At 36.3% G+C, this 18,570-nt stretch overlaps 1 protein-coding gene and 1 pseudogene across 5 annotated transcripts in view; both read right to left on the minus strand.

Annotated features, from left to right (window-relative positions):
• The window catches only part of CDK14 (cyclin dependent kinase 14), a 653,719-nt gene that overhangs the window by 319,341 nt on the left and 315,808 nt on the right, over positions 1-18,570 (minus strand). For all 5 annotated transcript variants that reach the window (XM_077119488.1, XM_077120922.1, XM_077121765.1 and 2 more), the window contains one exon: positions 10,880-10,974. In XM_077119488.1, the coding sequence (XP_076975603.1) occupies positions 10,880-10,974 (95 nt within the window). The remainder of the gene's footprint in view (positions 1-10,879; positions 10,975-18,570) is intronic.
• LOC143652011 (large ribosomal subunit protein uL14 pseudogene) lies at positions 10,983-14,533 on the minus strand (annotated as a pseudogene).

Here is an 18,570-nt window from a genome sequence, read left to right on the forward strand (position 1 = left end):
CCCCAGCTCAGGAAGGTGCAAAACAGGATTCCAAGGAATCAGTAAAGAGAAATGCAACAGGCAGAGGCTGGGGGTGGGGGTGGGATGGGGCTGGGGGGTCAGAATTGAATTAATGATGGAAATGGAAGATTATTAACTCCAGAAAAAATGAAAATTAAACAGGAAGAGAAAAATAACAGTATATTATATGTGTTGGCTACAAAGAACATTGACATTAACATAACATAAATATTGAACTCTGACAGAATCAAAATGATAGGATATAACTACATTGATAGGAGAGGAGGGGAGGAGAGCAACATTTTAACAAGGGTCCATTTGCTTGAAATGCGGAAGGATGATAAAGAACTAAATTTCCATTTTCCATGGTAGAAAAACAATGGGTGATGCCTAAAGATGAATAATCAAGAAGTGGTAATATAAAATAGTTTTAGTGGAAATTCAGGGGAAAATCAGAAAGAATCAGCTTAAGAGTAGAAAACTGAAGGTGAAGAATGCTGTTTTCATAACAAACTATACACATAATAGACTATTAACCTATATGCATGTATAGCTTGGATAAAAACAACTGTATCCAGGTGGGCCACCGTGGCTCAGCAGCCAGAGTTCTCCCCTGCCATGCTGGAGACCTGGGTTTGATTCCTGGTGCCTGCCCATGTAAAAAAAAAAACAACTGTATCCACAAAAATGAAAGAGTTCAATCTGAAATGGTTTAATATCTCTGTACCAAAGCACAGAATGAACTGATGTTAACTAAACACTCTGGAAAAGAAAAAAATAAAATAAGAGATAGAAAAAGAAGTAAGAAGAATGGAAGAAATACATAAATGGCTCTTTAAAGGATCTGCATTTATCAAATTACTGATTCTGAAAGTTGATGAGAAGTTGTGGCCATCTCATTTTATAAGCTATATAATCAAGCATACTTTCTCACTCACAGCTGAATCCCCTAATGATTTTTTTTCTCCAGCTACTTAATGGCCTATTCAAACATAATGCGAAGGTAATTGGAATTATTGATCTTATCTTTTTCCTGATTTGGACTCTTTTATCAGAAGGCAGCTTTTTACCCTTAGCAGGGAACCATCTCTAATTTCTCACAGCTGATCATTATAGTCAGTCTTAATTCAATGCATCACTCTCCAGCCTCCTCCGGTCCCCTGAAAACATACACACCTTTTTCAAGATTATTGTTTTCTTAAATTAAGAAGAATGGCAATAATTCCTATGAGAAAAACAAACAAACAATTAACATGAGACATATCTTATCTCTCTAAAGGAGTTCTCTTTTTATTACTGTTCTTATTTTAACAGATGCAAAAACTTGTGTGGTCTTTACTATGTAAACTTGGAGTTAACTGGATCCATAAAGCCTTTTTAAAATTCTATTCTCTTGTTTGTTTGTTTGTTTATATATATATATATATTTTTTATTTTTATTTTTTCTCTATATTATCATTTTATTTCTTTTTCTGTTGTCTTGCTATTTCTTTTTCTAAATCGATGCAAATGTACTAAGAAATGATGATCATACATCTATGTGATGATATTAAGAATTACTGATTGCATATGTAGAATGGAATGATTTCTAAATGTTGTGTTAGTTAATTTTTTTTAATTAATAAAAAAATTCTATTCTCTACCAATAATGCATTTGCTATTACAGCTTTCCAATTAAATGTCTGTAGCTTAAAAAGTGAAATTCCAAATAAAAAAAAATAATTAAAATCCAAAAAACACACAGAGACATAGTGCATTCTCAGGAAAATGGTCTGATCCAAAGTAGAATGCACTTTTAAGTGAGTTTCTGTGGTTCACCAGGCATTTCTGATAGCAACAGTTCAATGTTAGATACATTTCTATCTTAGACCACGTGAATTAAAATACTGAATGGTGACTAGGGTTACCTGATAAGATGGCAACCCTATGGAATAGAACTAGAACACGGAGAGGCTAGGTAGGATATAAACAGAAAAAGATAAACTAGAATCTCGGCACGCAATGTGATAGTGAACAAACACGGGTGAAAATGACCAAAAGACACCATGTTAGAGGAGAAAAGGCCGTTAGGGAAAAGGACAGAAAAGAAGTGAATTGACTTTATCCTACCAATTAGAGAGAATGAGAAGTTCATAACAGAGCAGCGATTGAAAGCTAGCTTGTTTCCTTTTCATTTCTTTAATTTCTCCTTATGGTTCAGAATTCTTCTGTCGTATGCTGCCTGCATGTTCAGCCGTCCACAGCGTGTGCACCTGCTCTAATTCTGCGCTTGGTTCTGAATGACAACCTCCCTTTCAGAATATAGAAACAAAGTATTATATTGCACAACTAGTTCTCCATATATGAAATAAAAAGATCTCTAACCCCCCCCCCCAAAAAAGAATCCATGAGCCAAATCCGGTTTTCTCACTTTTGTTTTTTTTCACTAAAATGCAAAAATATTTTAGCCCCAAGACATAGGAAGACCTGGTATAGCAACTTACAATTCAAACGGATCATAGCAATCAGACACTGTAAGATCATGGTCCTCCACAGGATTTCAAATGCCTTCAAAGCAGTGTGAAAGATACTATATATTTGTAGCTCTAGAATCTAAGGATGGTCCCTAGGCACAAGAAAGTTAATATATAGTGGGAGGAAAATGAATGAAAGAATGCGCAAATGAATGAATGACTGCATGAATGATCATAACAAGCTGTGTTCTACTTGCAAGAAATTATGCCAAACAAGATGAGCTTGCATAACATTTGCAAAACCTAGGGCAGTTCTTCACTATGTAAAACTTGAAGTTATGTGGATCCACACTGCACACCTAGGAGATGATATGAATGAAAAAACAGTGCATGGAGTATTTGACATCTTCTATAAAGTGGAGAGAACGCATACCTACGTCATGACGTGAGTTGGGACTACATGAAAAAAATATATCTAACTTACAGTCGGGTGCCATGCATACCATACAGGTTAAGACGCCTCCCTATAATATTTCTGATGTGGATCCATTCATCCTTCACTTGAATACCTCCAGCAATAAAGAGTTCATTTAGAGACACTGAAATCATCATGCGAGGAACAGTGCAGTTAACGCTCTCCTACTCTGAATCTGCATTAGCTTTCATTGTAGCCATATTTCCTTATTGACTCACACTGAGTCAAATAAATTATTTTTACATGAACTGTTTTTAAGTTAACTTTCCCATATCCTGTTTCCTGCATTTGGTTGGGCTGCTTTGTTTGTTTTCTAAATCAAATATACTTAAGTTTTTTTATTATCACCACAGCATTCACCTTATAGGTTCAGCTTATCATTTCATCAGATTCTTTTTTGAGCCTTGATTCCATCACCCAAAGTGTTAATTAAGGCTCTTGTATGAAGATGCACAAATGGGTCAAGCATACTATCACCATGTCTTCATTTGAATTATTAACAGAAAATATCAAATAAGATCAGATCACGGACAATGTCCTCTAGCACACCCTTAGAGACTTTTCTCCATGCGGGTATCAATTCATTAATCAATAAGTTTGGGGTAAAGTATTTCTACCAGAGATGGATTATAAAAAATAATAATCTTCTAACAACTGGATTTCATTTCTATTCCCTTTATAAGGATCTCACGAGAGTCCCTGTCACAAGCCTTGCAGAAATCAAGAAATAACACTGCATCTTACATAAGGGGAATCTCCGACCTTAATGTCTAAAAATCTATTTTTGAATTTCCCTACTGTTCTATGTTAAGTTTATATATCTATGAGTTCAGAGGTTTGTTCTCATCACCTTTTAAAAACCAGCATTCCATTTGCCTAAAGGCATTTTTGATGATTAGATTTTTAGAAACAACAGGTCCATGAATAGTCTACCTGCAATTATTTTCACATTCTAGATGTAACTCCTCTAGGTCTGGAAAATGAACTTATTCTAGTGGACGTTTGTGATTTGTTTTTCTTTGGTGGGGTAGATGAAAAGAGCAGGGAATAGAGGGAAGTATGCCCCGTATCTGAGTGTCTTCCCTATGTTGGGAAAAATCCCTGCTCTGTGAACCTATGTAGGTTTCTCAAAAGCCAAAAAGACCAGGCACTCACTTTTTCAGGGTCCTGCATGGTCAAAATATGGGCAAGTGACCTGGTCTCAGACACCCAAACAAAACTAATCCTGACTTACATTAGGTGCTAACAACCCAAAGAAGATGGAACAATGCAGATGCCATGATGACATCGCATCAGAAGAAGTAACATCCAATCACCCAGGGCAGCTCACTGAGCCAATGGAGTCAGAATCAGTGTCCAGTGCCAGCACTCCTGGTGACAGCAGGTTTACCAGTGGACAGTCCTATGACATGATTTTAGCTCTGGTTCCAGTTACTCAGCTCACACTGTTCCTGGCCATTTTAAAAGACTTCCCAGCAGGTGTGTCAGCCACACAGTGTCCTCTCAATGAGCTTTTCTGGTGTGTCAGCCACACGGTGTCCTCTCAATGAGCTTTTCTGATTAAGTCAACAAAGGACAATTTCAGTGAAGGACAATGGAGAACCTGACTGATATGCTTATTTGGAACAGCCTGATACTTTAATCCCTTTGACACAATTAGGTGGTCTCTGATCATCCCATTGTCTGAAGCTTTCTCTGATTGCTATGGAGTTAGATTTGTTCTAAGTCTTCAACAGAAAAGAGAATTTGCTTTGAAGGAGAAAATAAAGGCAAAATCTGAGTTAAGACATTCTGCTTCCTCTTGGCTACTGCCTTAATGAAACACTATAGTCTCTTGTTCTTCCTGCTTTAAAATATCCCTCATTCATTCATGAAAAATAGTATTTTCTATGAGTCTACTATGTGCCAGACACTCTGCAAGGCACTGGAAAGACAGCCCCTACCTTACTGAAACTCACTGTTAAGTTTTATCTGAGAACATGAATAATAATCGCCTTTTTCACTGACTTTTATTTTTCCACGTGCTTTGCTAATCGTTCCTTATCATCTTGACCCTTACTGTTGGAGCACCCCGATGTTCAGTCCACACAACTCTCTTGCGTTTTCTATGTACATTCACTCACTTGGTTTTGCTGTTGTCAAGTGCTACATAACAAACTAACCCAAAGTTTAGTGGCTTAAAACAATGGTCATCACATTGTTTCTCGTGATACTGTGGGTTGCAAATTCAGAAAAGGCATAGCAGGGACAACTCATCTTGGTACCATATGATGTCTGTGAGCCTGGGGTATCTTCCCACTGCCTTTCACCCTAGATGGATTCTGCAGTTACAATTTCTGGCACCTCAGCTAGGAAGGTTCTGCCTAAGGCCTTAGATCGCACTGTCGGCTGGCACTGGACACTGTCTCTGACTCCACTGGCCAAGCTGCCCTGGACAACTGGATGTTAGAGAAATCCTGAAAGGGCAGGGACTGCAAGAGAATAAAAGTACCAGAAGGCACGGTCCATTTAGGGCCACCAAAGCAAAAATGACCATATTTGTTGATCTTACCCACCTGGTTTTAAATAACATTTAGAATCTAGACAATTTCCAAATCTCCAGCTTGGACCCCTTTCCAAAACTCCAGACTCTATATATACCCAGTTACCCGGTGAAATCTCCATTTGCAGATGTAATAAATATCTCAGACTTAACATATTTCAAGCTGACTTTCATCTTCCCTCACACTCCTCCTCCTGTGGTATTCCCCATGCCTCCTCTTAGCAGCTCAACTATTCTACAGGCTCCAGCCAAAAACCATGAAGTAATCCTTGACTCCTCTTTGTCTCTCAAATTCCATATCAAATGCTATCAGTTCAACTTGAAATGTGCATCCAGAATCCATCCACTCCTCACTACCTCTACTTCTGTCATCATCTCACACCAAGAATACTGCAACAGCCTCCTAAGAAAAACTTGACCATCTTCAGTCTATTCTCAGGAAAGCAGAGGGCCTATTAAAATGTAAGTCAGATCAGATCACTTCTCTGCTCAGCACCCATTAGTGGCTTTCATCTCATTCTGAATAAAAACCAAACACCTTCTTTTAGAAGATAAGCCTCAGGAAGTCCCAATCAATCTGGATGTCATTGCAATGGGACTTCTCTTTTTACCTCGGCCTCAATCTTTCCCTTCCAGCCACACCCTCAGTAGGTGAGAACCTACTGCTTCTCACATAAGACAGGACACTCCTTGCTCCCTGGATTTGTGTGGCTGTTGCTCATTCATCTCCTTCAAATTTTTACTTAAATACCTCTCACCTACTCAGCAAGGCCTTCCCTGACCACCCCCACCTAAGGTTGCATGTGGACATACATCTGAACGCATTCATTATCTCACAGGAAAACAGGAAAATGTGCAATTACCCACGAGACAGTATTCTGGAAACCAGAATATTGATGCAGAGCTGCAGTTTTCAAGAACAGATGTGATAGAAAATCATGCAAATTAAAGCATTCTTCCTAGATATAAAAATCAAAATGTATGAGACAGAGAAACCAAATAATTAGGTAAATTGTGTGGCAGCGCGAAAACCTGGAACATAACTTTCAGCTTCCCACATCCCATACTCAAGCATCACACACAACATCACATAAAACTCTTCAAGGCTGCAAGTGAAAGTAGAGGAACAGGAATTCAGGCACAGAATATGGGCTAAAGTCTCATTTTTCCTCTTTTAACACAGCTGAGTGATTTTAGTTAAACTTCTTTAAATTCTCTATGCATCCTTTTTTTCTTACTAATAAAAAAACTGGGCAACAATAACACGTCTTACCTATCTCAAAGGTTAAAGGCAGAACTTAACAGGAAAATATCTACAGTGCCTTGTAGAATGTAAAGCAATATACAAACACCACATTATTTTTCGTGATACATAAATCACTTTGTATGATTTTTGGTGGCACAGATTTATTTTCGTGTTAGTTTACAATCTTTCAGTAGTTTCCAGGATGATAGAAGAAATAAAATAATTGCTCCTAAAAGTCATAATTAGCTATAAAAATGTGCTCTTGCTTTTCTTTTTCATATGTAATTATTAAATATGTAATGAAAAGTCTGCTATATGTGTTTTGCTCTCATGCAATTTAAAATAGAACAGAATAGTTATGAGCTTAACCACTGACAACATATATTTACATAAACTTGTTTCTATTACTAATCTGATTTCCACTTATGGATTCTGTTTTTAATTTTCTGAGCACTGGGTTATGTGGCATTTATTTTCCTTTGGGAATAAAAATTAAATAGCTTGGCTTTCTATTTAAGCACAAGAAAAATTGTTTAGCATTTTTACAACTAAATATATTCTAAGAGCCAATGATCCTGAGCTATTTTCTATATTTCTCTTTCAAGTATTAGACCTATGCAGGAAAAAAAGGTGGCTATACCAATATTTTAGACTATTATGAACACAGATTTCTTTTCAAGGTAATTCAATCTCTCATCCTTAGTTAAAGAAACCCCTTAGCAAGTCACAAAGAATGGAGGGGGCAGGCCATGGTGGCTCAGCAGGCAGAGTTCTCACCTGCCATGCCAGAAGTCCAGGTTCGATTCCTGGTACCTGCCCATGCAAAAAAAAAAAAAAAAAAAAGAATGGAGGAAGGCAGGGCTCAAAATAGCTTATTTAACAGGGCTCCTGTGTTACATGACTAAGTTACGAACAAGCTGGGGAACAATTTCCTTGGCTTCAAGATAATTATATATATACATTCACTTTCAACGTGTACAAAAATCTAAATTTCAGGACATTTTAAGAGTTTTCATAGCATTTAAGAGATAGCCTACACTACCAATATCTTATTTTCCACTGAATTACGTTAATAATAAGCTCCGAAGTAATTTTCTCCAGCTAGCATCACTAGCTGGTCATCATTTTTACATTACTCTGGCCCTCAGAAGGCTTTTATGTAATCTCAGATGGCATTTATGGTAGTAATATGAAGCAACTAGGCTTAGAGTTCAAAGAACAGACATACATTTAGAGAGGAAAGAACAGAAATATATTTATACTATATGTACATTATTGTAAATATGAACCTTTCACTTTGTGGAATTCAGATTACAGAGGTACTTCAAAAAGCCCTTGAACCTTTAATTTAGAGGTGAAAATTTAAAGAGCAAACAGCACCTAATGGATTTTCAATTATTTTCATAGCTAGGGTTTTAATGGGCATGATTTTTTCATGCTGTATTTAACTGTCCCTCTCTCAAAAACAAAGATACCATCAATCACATGTAAGTACAAAACTGAATTTTTTTTTTTTAGAAAAGAGCATTTCTAACTTTGATGTAACAATTTTGAAACATGCAATATGCCTTTTATGGCAATATCATCATTAAGTTTAATAAACTTTAGATTAAAATGTTTGTTTGATACTGCTTTTAGGACTTGCTGAATAACAAAGTTCCATGCTTACATGCATGTATGTTTAAATAGACTCCAAATGGAATCACTTATATGTGATTTGTAGAACACATATTTTCAAACACATTTCTTAATTGAAATAAAAATTAAAATGGCTAGATTTTTGACAAAAGTTAAACTGAAACTTTGGTCAGAAGTGACATTCAGAACAAGACAGGCTTGAGTCTATGCTATTTACAAACTACCATAATCTTGGAAATGTCACTTAATCTCACTAATCCTTAAATTTCTCCTTTGTAATGTGATGATACTGATAGTTCCATGAGGCTGTTGAGAACATCAAAAATGATAACCCTCAGCACAGGGTCAACACAGTACAAGGTCTCAACACATTTCAGTTGTTGGTTTTAGTATGTGGTCCTATTATCTACAGAGTAAGAAAACAGAAACTTCAGACAATATTCAGGGAAGTTATTTTTGAACAAAGTAACTGCTAAACAGGCAGGTTAATCCTGTCTTCTCCACTCTAATTGAAAGTTTTCATAAGATATTTCTACATCCAAAAGCTCTTCTTAACCCCAACCTATAACTACTGTAGGAATTTACTGAGACATCTTTTACTTAAAAAAAAAAAAATCTAAACTGTAGTTGCAAAAGTACTTCACAAGATATAGCAGAAAGATAGGAGATAAAAGAGAATTGAGATAGGAAAAACAGGTGGAAAAGAAAGCAATGAAACAGAGGGAAAGCGAGGAAATAAAAGTGGAGGGGAAAAAACAAATGGAGGAAAAACTGACGAAAAGGCAGGGCAATAAGCCACGAATGACAAGAGCTTGCCTCATTCTAGAAAAGAGAATAGTATTACTATTCTCTCCCAGAAGTTAGAGATGCAACGTTTTCTGTAGAGTACTACATAAGTCCACACTATTACTTGGTAAATTTAAGAGGATCTGAGGTATCTCCACAAGAATTGAGACCAGTGAAAATTTCACTACACTCAGAGAAGAATGATTGTATTCAAAAGTCATTTTGATGGGTTAGCAAATAAAGTAGGGCAAATGAATTTCTTTTTATTTGGCAACTTCCACAGCATATATAATCATCAAATGACACTGATCCAGTATGAATGTGTGTTTAGCCTCACATCCATATTTATTTTTCTTCTGAATTTTGGATGACATATTTTCATGTTACTTTTATTAGTTTCTCTATCAGTATAAGTGATTTGGGGGCTCAAACAATTTTTCTTCCTCTAATTTAATTACATAATTTTTAGGGAGGGAAGAAGTACATTTTTTAAATCTCTTTTCTACAAAACATTATAAACGTTCAAGTGATGCAAGAAGCTAGATTATTTGGCATATGTAAAGTAGAATACCATAAAATATGAATCAAAAATTCTGATTCTAAATCAGTTAAATATGTTATTGACTTCAAAGTCATAGATTAAACAAAAGAAATTATATTGCACTTATGTGTGAATCTGCAGCCATTCTTTTTCCTTTTTTCAGCCATTCTTGGTAGCATGTAATATATGCAACTGCTTAGCTCTAGATGTCCCTGTAGTCATATTACCATATTATTCAAATGTATCTATCATTTATATGTAAATAGACACGATGAATGGCTTCTCCATAAGACAACAATTTTCAAATGATAAACAGACACAAGCAGACGTTAGCAAGATAAAAAGTGTTCTGGAGATTCATTCCACTACACACTTTCAAGGAAACATTTAAAACTGTTTCAAATTTTTAAAAAAGTAGTGTGGGAGCCACAAAACAGGACTGTAATACATTCACAATATCCCCAGCTATTCTTCTCAATAAAAATCTCCACCAGTGTCATCTGTATCTTATAAATTACATGTTCTCAGATCCATCTGTGAAAATTGAGATTTAATTATCATGGTTGCATTTCAGTACACAGTTAAATGCTGAAATGATGCTACACAAATACCATATGTTTTTTCTAAAGGAAACGGAGAAAGATTAATTATGAGGTAAGTCCAAGTCTTCTAGCAGTAATACGCCCCACACAATAAGATCATTACATTGTGTGCTATGCAAATTGGAAGATTTAATAATAGCTGAAACACCAACTGAGGTTAAGAACTACGAAGTTTAAATTGTAAGTATCAAGCTTTCTCCCACAAAATACATTGTAATAAGGATGCTTTTGAGAAGCCAAATTACAAGTCCAAAAAAACATTTTATTGTTGCGTGAACTTCCTTTGATAGAGCAATCACCAGTAAACTGTCTAATCCTACTTGGAAAACCTAAAAATTACAGTGCATCCTAGCAATGAACAGGTTATAAATAGCTAATACATCTGATGAAAATTCGACGTAATATTTTTCTGGAATTTTCTTTTAAGACACATATCATTTAAAAATCTGTTACAGGGCCCCTACTTTATGCAGAATTGAAGGCTAACGTACTCAGATGAAATATTCACATTAGGATAGCAATCTAAAAAAGAGACTATGACAATGCTATAACAATTCAATTCGTATTTATAAAGTTCGAGTTCTTATTTTACTCACCACATATTCAAACACAAGTGTCAGCGTCTCCTTGGTGTGGATGATGTCATGAAGCAGCACTATGTTAGCATGTTTTAGTCCTTTTAACAGAGAAGCTGTAAAATAAAGTGGACAGAGAGACAACTTATCTCCAGTAGCAGTCAACTAACATGTTTCATTATCACTTTGACACATTGTCAGGTGAAAGATGTCTATTTTCCCATGTTCCAAGACAAAAACAAATCAGAATCAAGGACAGAGGACCAAGTTTTTCACTTAAATGAAACTCTCCTCAATTATTTCACCTGTCATATATTATTAATCTCTAGTTAGATTCCACTATGGTTAGAGAACATACTTTGCACTGTTTCACTTTTTTATTATTTGTTAAGGTTTGTTTTATTACTCAGGATATGGTCTACCTGAGTATATATGTTCACGGGTACTTGAGAAGAATGTGGAGCATTCTCTAAACACCCATTAGATTCTGCTGGTTGACAGTGTCACTGAATTCTCTTCTGATTTTATTAATTGTGGTCCTATCAATTACTGAGACAGAGGTGTTGATGTCACCAAAGATAAGAGTGGATTTGTCTGTTTCTCCTTTCTGTACTGCCAGGTTTTGCTCTGTGAATTCTGAAGCTCTGCTGTTTGCTGCATAAACATTGACAATTGCTAGGTTTTCTATGAGAATTGATGCTTTTACCAATATATATCATCCCTCTTCATCCTTGTTAACTTTTTTTACTCTGAAGTCTGCCTCATTTAATTTTAATATAGCTACTCCAATTTTCTTTTGATCAATGTTTTTGCAAGGTACAACTTTTCTATCCTTCCCCACCAATTTCATTATATTTGAAGTAGGTTTCTTAAAAACAGCATACTGTTGGGATATACTGTTTTGTTTTACTTTTTCAACAAATACACTGAGGACTCATATACTGCTGCCAGCTCTGGATGCAATCCTAGGCCACAAGTCTGCATGCTCCTTTGCACCTCATTCTGTGATGGAAGAACCTTTCTTCTCTCCTTTATTGTTACCAATGACCTCTTCATTACCTTTAAAATAAAAGAACAAACTGCCTTTTCTCTAGTATGACATTCCTTGTCAAATTACCACTATGAGACGTACCTTATGTTTTAGTTTTACTTTGCTTTTCTTTGGGTGGTCATCACCATGTCACCCAAACCAGTAGCAAGAAGTCTATCCCCCTGTCCTCTGACCCCTTCAAAGAGATGATATGCACATTTTTGGCTCCTGTGTTGGCAGCACAGTTGATCACAGCTCCTACTGAAAGATCCAGGGATGTAAGGAATTTTGCACTAGAGGACCCACTACATTCTTGTTTCAACATTTTCAACACCAGACAGGGACTGGGGATGTGTTTTTAAATTCATCCTGCTAATCTCTTTAATTGGTATGATTAGACTATTTGCATTTAACATAAATATTGACATATTTTATCACCCATCATTTGAATGTACTTTTCCTTGAACTCTTGTAATTTAGTTTTCATTTCTGATTTAATTTTGTCCTTTCTTCGACTGTTTTCCTTGAATTCACTCAACTCTCACTTCATTTTTCTTTTTGTCATTTCTTTTCTTAGTTTTTGTTCTTCCTATTCAAAATGCTTTTCATTTCATATACCCAAAAGTCTGAATGAGAAAATTTCATTCAGATTATAGAGTTGTGTTAGTTTTCTTTATTTTCCTTTTTCAAAAAAAGTTTTTATAATCTGAAATGAATTGATTCATATTTTCTAATTTTTTAACAACAGTTTTGTATATATGTGGGTCACACTTTGCCTATTCCTATTTATTTAATGAACTGAGTTTCTAATTAAAGAACACTTTCTGTTGTCCAATGTGCCCTCTGTGCAGTTTTTATGGCTAGTGCTAGTAGGGGAAAGAGAACTTTTGGGATGTCTTCTTTCTCATATATTTCTGTGGGGTTCTTTATTTCTCTCTTTTATTCCCTTCTTTCCTTTCACTGTCATGCATTCAAAGAATACCACCTTTCCACACGTATCTGAATCACCATCTGGAAGCAATGCTTTCCTAGATGGCAGTTTCATTCCCACTCACGTTCAACCCCTTTTCCCCCAGTAATGCAGACTACTTGGAGTCCCACCATTCTGTTTCTGGAGGAATTTTGCTTTATGTAAATCCTATATACCTCTCTACACTTTTTCAAGCTTCTCTTATGCTTCCTTTTTCCTGCTCTCTGCAACCAGGGGGCTTGCTGCTGCCTTCTAGTGCTGTAAATGGTATAGACCATATATGCTTTTATTTGCTCTCCCTATTGGATCTGTGACATGACTTTTGGTGTAAACTCAAAATCAAACAGCTACCACTCATTGCCATCCAAACCCCTTGTCCCACAAAAACAAGGATTTATATTTTTCCATTGATATATCCCCAGATTCCAGATCAAGGCCTAAAGTAGGAGTTCAATACATTTTTCGAATGTCATTCTTCTGGGTTCCCCAGAAGAAGATGTTGAGAGACAGGATTCCATTTAATCCTCTAGAATTCAAGGAACAGATTATGTGTGTGTGTGTGTGTGTGTGTCTCTGTGCACGCATGTTACTGGCTACTGCTTGAATGAACAAATGACCCACTGCCAACTGGCAGCTCTTCTTCAAGTTTAACTATCTTTCTTTTATTATGAGGCCAGCACTAGCTCTGAACCCCAGGCTGATGCCATGCATTTTCAACACAGGGCCCCTCAATATCTACCCCTCCCTTACTCAGAGAAGACCAGCTACAAAAGTTGACAATTTCAAAATCTAGGAACACCTGGGTATGCCTCCAAAATCCCATTCCTTCCCCATTTGAGAAAAAATAAATGAGAGTCCCCTTCCCAATTAAGCAGTCATTGATTTCAGATTTTATAAATAACACTACAAAGGATATAATTGGATATTTAATTTTCTATTTCTTTAGGATTATCTCCATTTAATGAACTGCGAAAAAACAGAATAACATACTTATAGGATATTTCTTATTTATTAAATTTGGGTGCTGGATTTAGTCTTACATCTTTCTAATGCCATCTAAGAATAAAGATCCAGCAATGACGACTCAGGTAGAATATTCAAGAACAGCAGAATTCTCTATCTCCACTATTTATTTTAGTAATACTCTGTCTTCAATTTTTGAGTTTCTGTTTAAGAATCTATACAGCCCAAAGAAAAACATAAAAGCACAATATTTTGCCTATGTTCTTTCAAGAACTTTAATCATTCATTTTCTTCATCAAATATTTATTCTAGGTGCAGGCACTGGAAACCCTGGGCAGACCACCTACACTTGACAAATAATAATGCTGCAAGACCACATCTTTTTAAAAGAGATTTTACCCATGTTTTCACATATTAAAATAAAGCAAATCTACAATATTTAATAGTTCACGCAAATAAAATGGAATTTTAGATTTGCAATCACAGTGCAAAACACACGGTACTGGGAAGTCCCCAGGGAGAGCATAGATGAGGCATGCAGATTGCTTAGTTCTAGTAAGAGCCCAGTGAATGCCAGCTCCTGTTATTAGGATTAGCAATATTGCTATGAATTGCAATTGTCTTCCCCAGGCAGACCTGTTTCAGGGCAATATACTAAATTCTTAATTCCAAGAGAGATATTTTTAAATCCATAATTGGTCAAAAGAAGGCCACTCAGTGTGGCAGGTATTGACAACAGGGTGTTCCTGTCTGCATTGAATCACCAGCAACATACACTCCAAGGCCACAGATGTCTAAGCTAACTGTTGTAGGGAGGCCTTCTCTTTCACCTCAAGTATATCTGCCAAGGCCAAGTTTGTATTGCATGCTAAAAATCTTATAGTAAAAAATCTATGAATGCATTTTATCCATGTTTTCCATGTTTTTAGATATTAACATGCAAGTAAGAAATAACTACAAAAATTACAATAATACAATGAAATCACAGAGCATGGACTTCGAAAAAAAACTGAGTTTATGGTAAACCCAGAGTTACCACAGAGTGCATTATTGTTAATTACAATAATTATATAATCTTCCTTCTTTTAATTATTCAACTAGCCCATCAGCTTTAAATAATTAAGGCTCATTTTAAAAGAACATTTACTCCAACACCAGTCTTCAGAGGCAGACTCAGCAACAGGGATCAATATTTCCAGGCACAATGTAGTATTTGAAAATGACGGTCAGGCGCAGTATTTAACACCCAGTCCGTGCTCAGGAAACATGTACCGGTTTGGGCCTAATGATTATCGTGTTGTAAGAAAGAAACACAGCTTTGTGAGGCAAGGTTTTGCAAACATATTACGTAGCATCATTTGTTGTTTTGTCCACTTTCTTTTTTAAGTTATTCCCTCAGGTTAACAAATTCTGTCACGATCCGTCTTCACGTGGGACAACTCCAAAAAGGCACTGACGTTCCACTTCACTGGGAGCCCCACAGCCCAAAGACCTTTGCCACAGGCTTTCGCTTTATCCTTTTCTCCCCATTATCACCTCTCTTCTCTCACCACTTAGACCTAGACTGTTTCTCAAAGAAACGTCTTCACACCCATCAGTTCCCACTGTGTTTTTCCTGCAATTTCAGTAAAATCAAACTCCTGCCATCATTCACCTTGGGGGGAAAGGTTTCCTGATGGTGACTACCATCATAGAAAACGTTAACTCATTTGAACAATATTATATATTTGACCATGAAAACCTCCACATTTCATGCTAATAAGAATCGATTACTACTGATTTTAGATTTCAGAATGTATCGGTGTAAACTTTTAAAACACACAGTCAGTTAAATAAAAACCAGTATCTGTATTTGCCTCTTTCATTTGAGATTGACATAACGAGTTCATATTATGAAAAGAAGAGAGACTTTCTTTGTGAACGGAAGGCAGGAAAAGGAGTTAAGGGTAGAAGCAGTCTAGGGAATCTCCCCGCAGGAGGGGACGTGCCAGACCTGACCAGCGTGGAGGCAGGGCCCAAATGGTGCAGTTCTGCTGCTGCTGAGGCCAGCCAGCCTCCTGGGCTGCTCAGAGGGTCCCATGCTCAGCATTGACAAGTCCTGGAGCCACGAGGTCTCCCAAGAATATCATGATCCCGAGATCTTGATAATCTCAAGAATATCATGAATGTAATACACACTTGCTCTAATTGTTACATGCCAAACACATCCTATAACATCAGCGTTAGTAATTCTAGCATGCTTGATCTCCTTCCAAATGTTAGGTAAACATATGGCAACACTTGGAATTCATTTCACCAGTGAGGCTGAAAATCTACATTTGAATGTGATACAAAAGACTTGTAATTAAGGGTTGGGAATAAAAACTAAACAATAGTTTTCAAACTGTGATGTTGAAACAATACAAAAACACAAAAAAACACTCCTGTTCACAAAGGTAACTCTGTCTCTGAGAAAGACAAAGTAGGAAAACAAGGAGTCTCCCCAAAGTTTGAGAGGAGGTTTTAGATATCTATTCATCAGTCACATTCAAACCTAGGCTTCCCACTTTGAGATAAAGTTCACACTCCAACTTGGAAGAGATGGATTTCACCAAAACTTCAATGCCAACACAGTTAAAATAAATTTTGAGAATAATAAGAAATTCAGAGTAGGTTCATTTTATCAGAATCCCACTGTAGTCAAAAGATATGTATACATTAATAAAGAACAAAAAAACAAGTAAATCTTTAAAATTTGGATGGCTTTCTAGGTCATTCTTTGACACCCAATGAGAACAAAAAGATATCACAAATACACACAAATCTATTCTTACTCACGTTCCGTTTAGCTTCTGGAAAGAAACACTACATTCAGATTTTCCTTTCATCTTTTTTATGTTCTTTTTTCAGTGGGGTAGGGTGCAAAGGAAGGGCTGTTGTCTGACTTTCCTAGAAAAATTAACACCCATTAAATCTTAGGAGCCAAATGCCCTCCCCCACTACATGGGACATGACTCCCAGGGGTGCAAATCTCCCTGTCAACATGGGGCAGGACTGCTGGGATGAGATCAGACCTGACATCATAGGATTGAAGAGGCTTCTTGATCAAAAGGGGGAAGAGAGAAAAGAGACAAAATAAAGTTTCAGTGGCTGAGAGATTTCAGCATTGAGAGGTTATCCTGGAGGTTATTCTTATGCATTATATAGATATCCCTTGTTAGTTCATGGTGTGTGTATTGGAGTGGCTAGAGGGAACTATCTGAAACTGTTGAACTATATACTCCAGTAGACTTGATTCATGAAGATGACTGTATAATTACATAATTTATGCAATGTGACTATGTGATTGTGAAAAGCTTGTGGCTGATGCTCCCTTTATCCAGGCTATGGACAGATGAGTAAAAAAACAAGGACAAAAATAAATAAACAATGAGAGGGCAGGATAAAAGGTAAAAAAAAAAAAATTGGTAGACTGCAATACTAGTGGTCAGTGAGAGGGAGGGGCAAGGGGTATGGGGTGTATGGGTTTTATCTTTTTTATTTTATTTTTTTTTCCTGGAGTGATGCAAATGTTTTAAAAATAATCATGGTGATGAATACACAACTATGTGATGACACCGTGAGCCACTGATTGTATACTTTGGATGGACCATATGGTATATGAAGATATTTCAATAAAATAATTTTTTTAAAAATCCTAGGAGTCAACCATATCTCCAGCTACAACTACAACACAATCATCATCTTCTTCAAGCCCACAGCTAAATAGCTCTAAGACTGGAAATTCACTGCTTACTATCCATAGTAAAACTACTTACTTTCAACTGAGAAATTCTATCTCATTCATTTGCCAGGGGATTTTGAATATTTCCCTAGGTAAAATAGTCTGAGTGAAATTGTATGGGAGAACTAAAAAAAGAAAAGCATGAAGAAAGATAGGTTTGCTTGTTTAACTATGTCAGAAACGGGGAGATATTCTAGACAGACAGAAGAACATGTGCATGTTCTATAAGCCAGCTGATTTCACACACTGTTTTGTAAGGCATGCTGTTTACCTGGCCGACATTCTGGGAGAGCAATTATAAATGCGATGGGTCTACTCAGTTCTGAACTGTCTGTCCCTTTTATGATATCTAATGTGATATATAAATATATATATATATATACATATATATGCACACATACTTACAACCATAAACTAATAAATGAAAGAATCAGATTAAAAGATAGAATTGTGTCTTCACACCATTTTTGCTTTTTCTTCTTCATACACATGTAAATACACAGAGTCAACTCTGTGTTTTGGGGAAAGGGGGTCTCAGATAACCCCAAACACAAGTTTAAAACAAATGTGGCACAAAAATGGATGCCGTGTAAATTTAATTTAGCTAAAACCACATTCAGGATTCAGAGATATGGTTTTTGTTCACCAGATGCCATCCAAATGTGTAAAAACAATACAACACATAGGAATACTTACATACTTATAATACATGTAAAGAATACTTTATTAATAGCACATTAATTGTTTTATATCAAAAAGTTTACCATTGTTGCTCATTTCTTAGCTGAGATTTTCTATTTTCAGATGGCAAAAAAAATTTAATCTCCACTGCATATTACTCCCGCTCTGCTCCCCTACTAATTTTTCTAATATCACAGACCTGAAATGCAGTGTTGAAAGTTACAACCACAAACACTCCCCCTTGCCTTCTATACTGGGCTTTCAATCACTTGACTCTGGCAATGGGTGGTCAGGCAGGAGTCTAT

The sequence above is a fragment of the Tamandua tetradactyla genome, chromosome 1, assembly GCF_023851605.1.
Source record: "Tamandua tetradactyla isolate mTamTet1 chromosome 1, mTamTet1.pri, whole genome shotgun sequence".
Taxonomy (NCBI): Eukaryota; Metazoa; Chordata; class Mammalia; order Pilosa; family Myrmecophagidae; genus Tamandua; species Tamandua tetradactyla.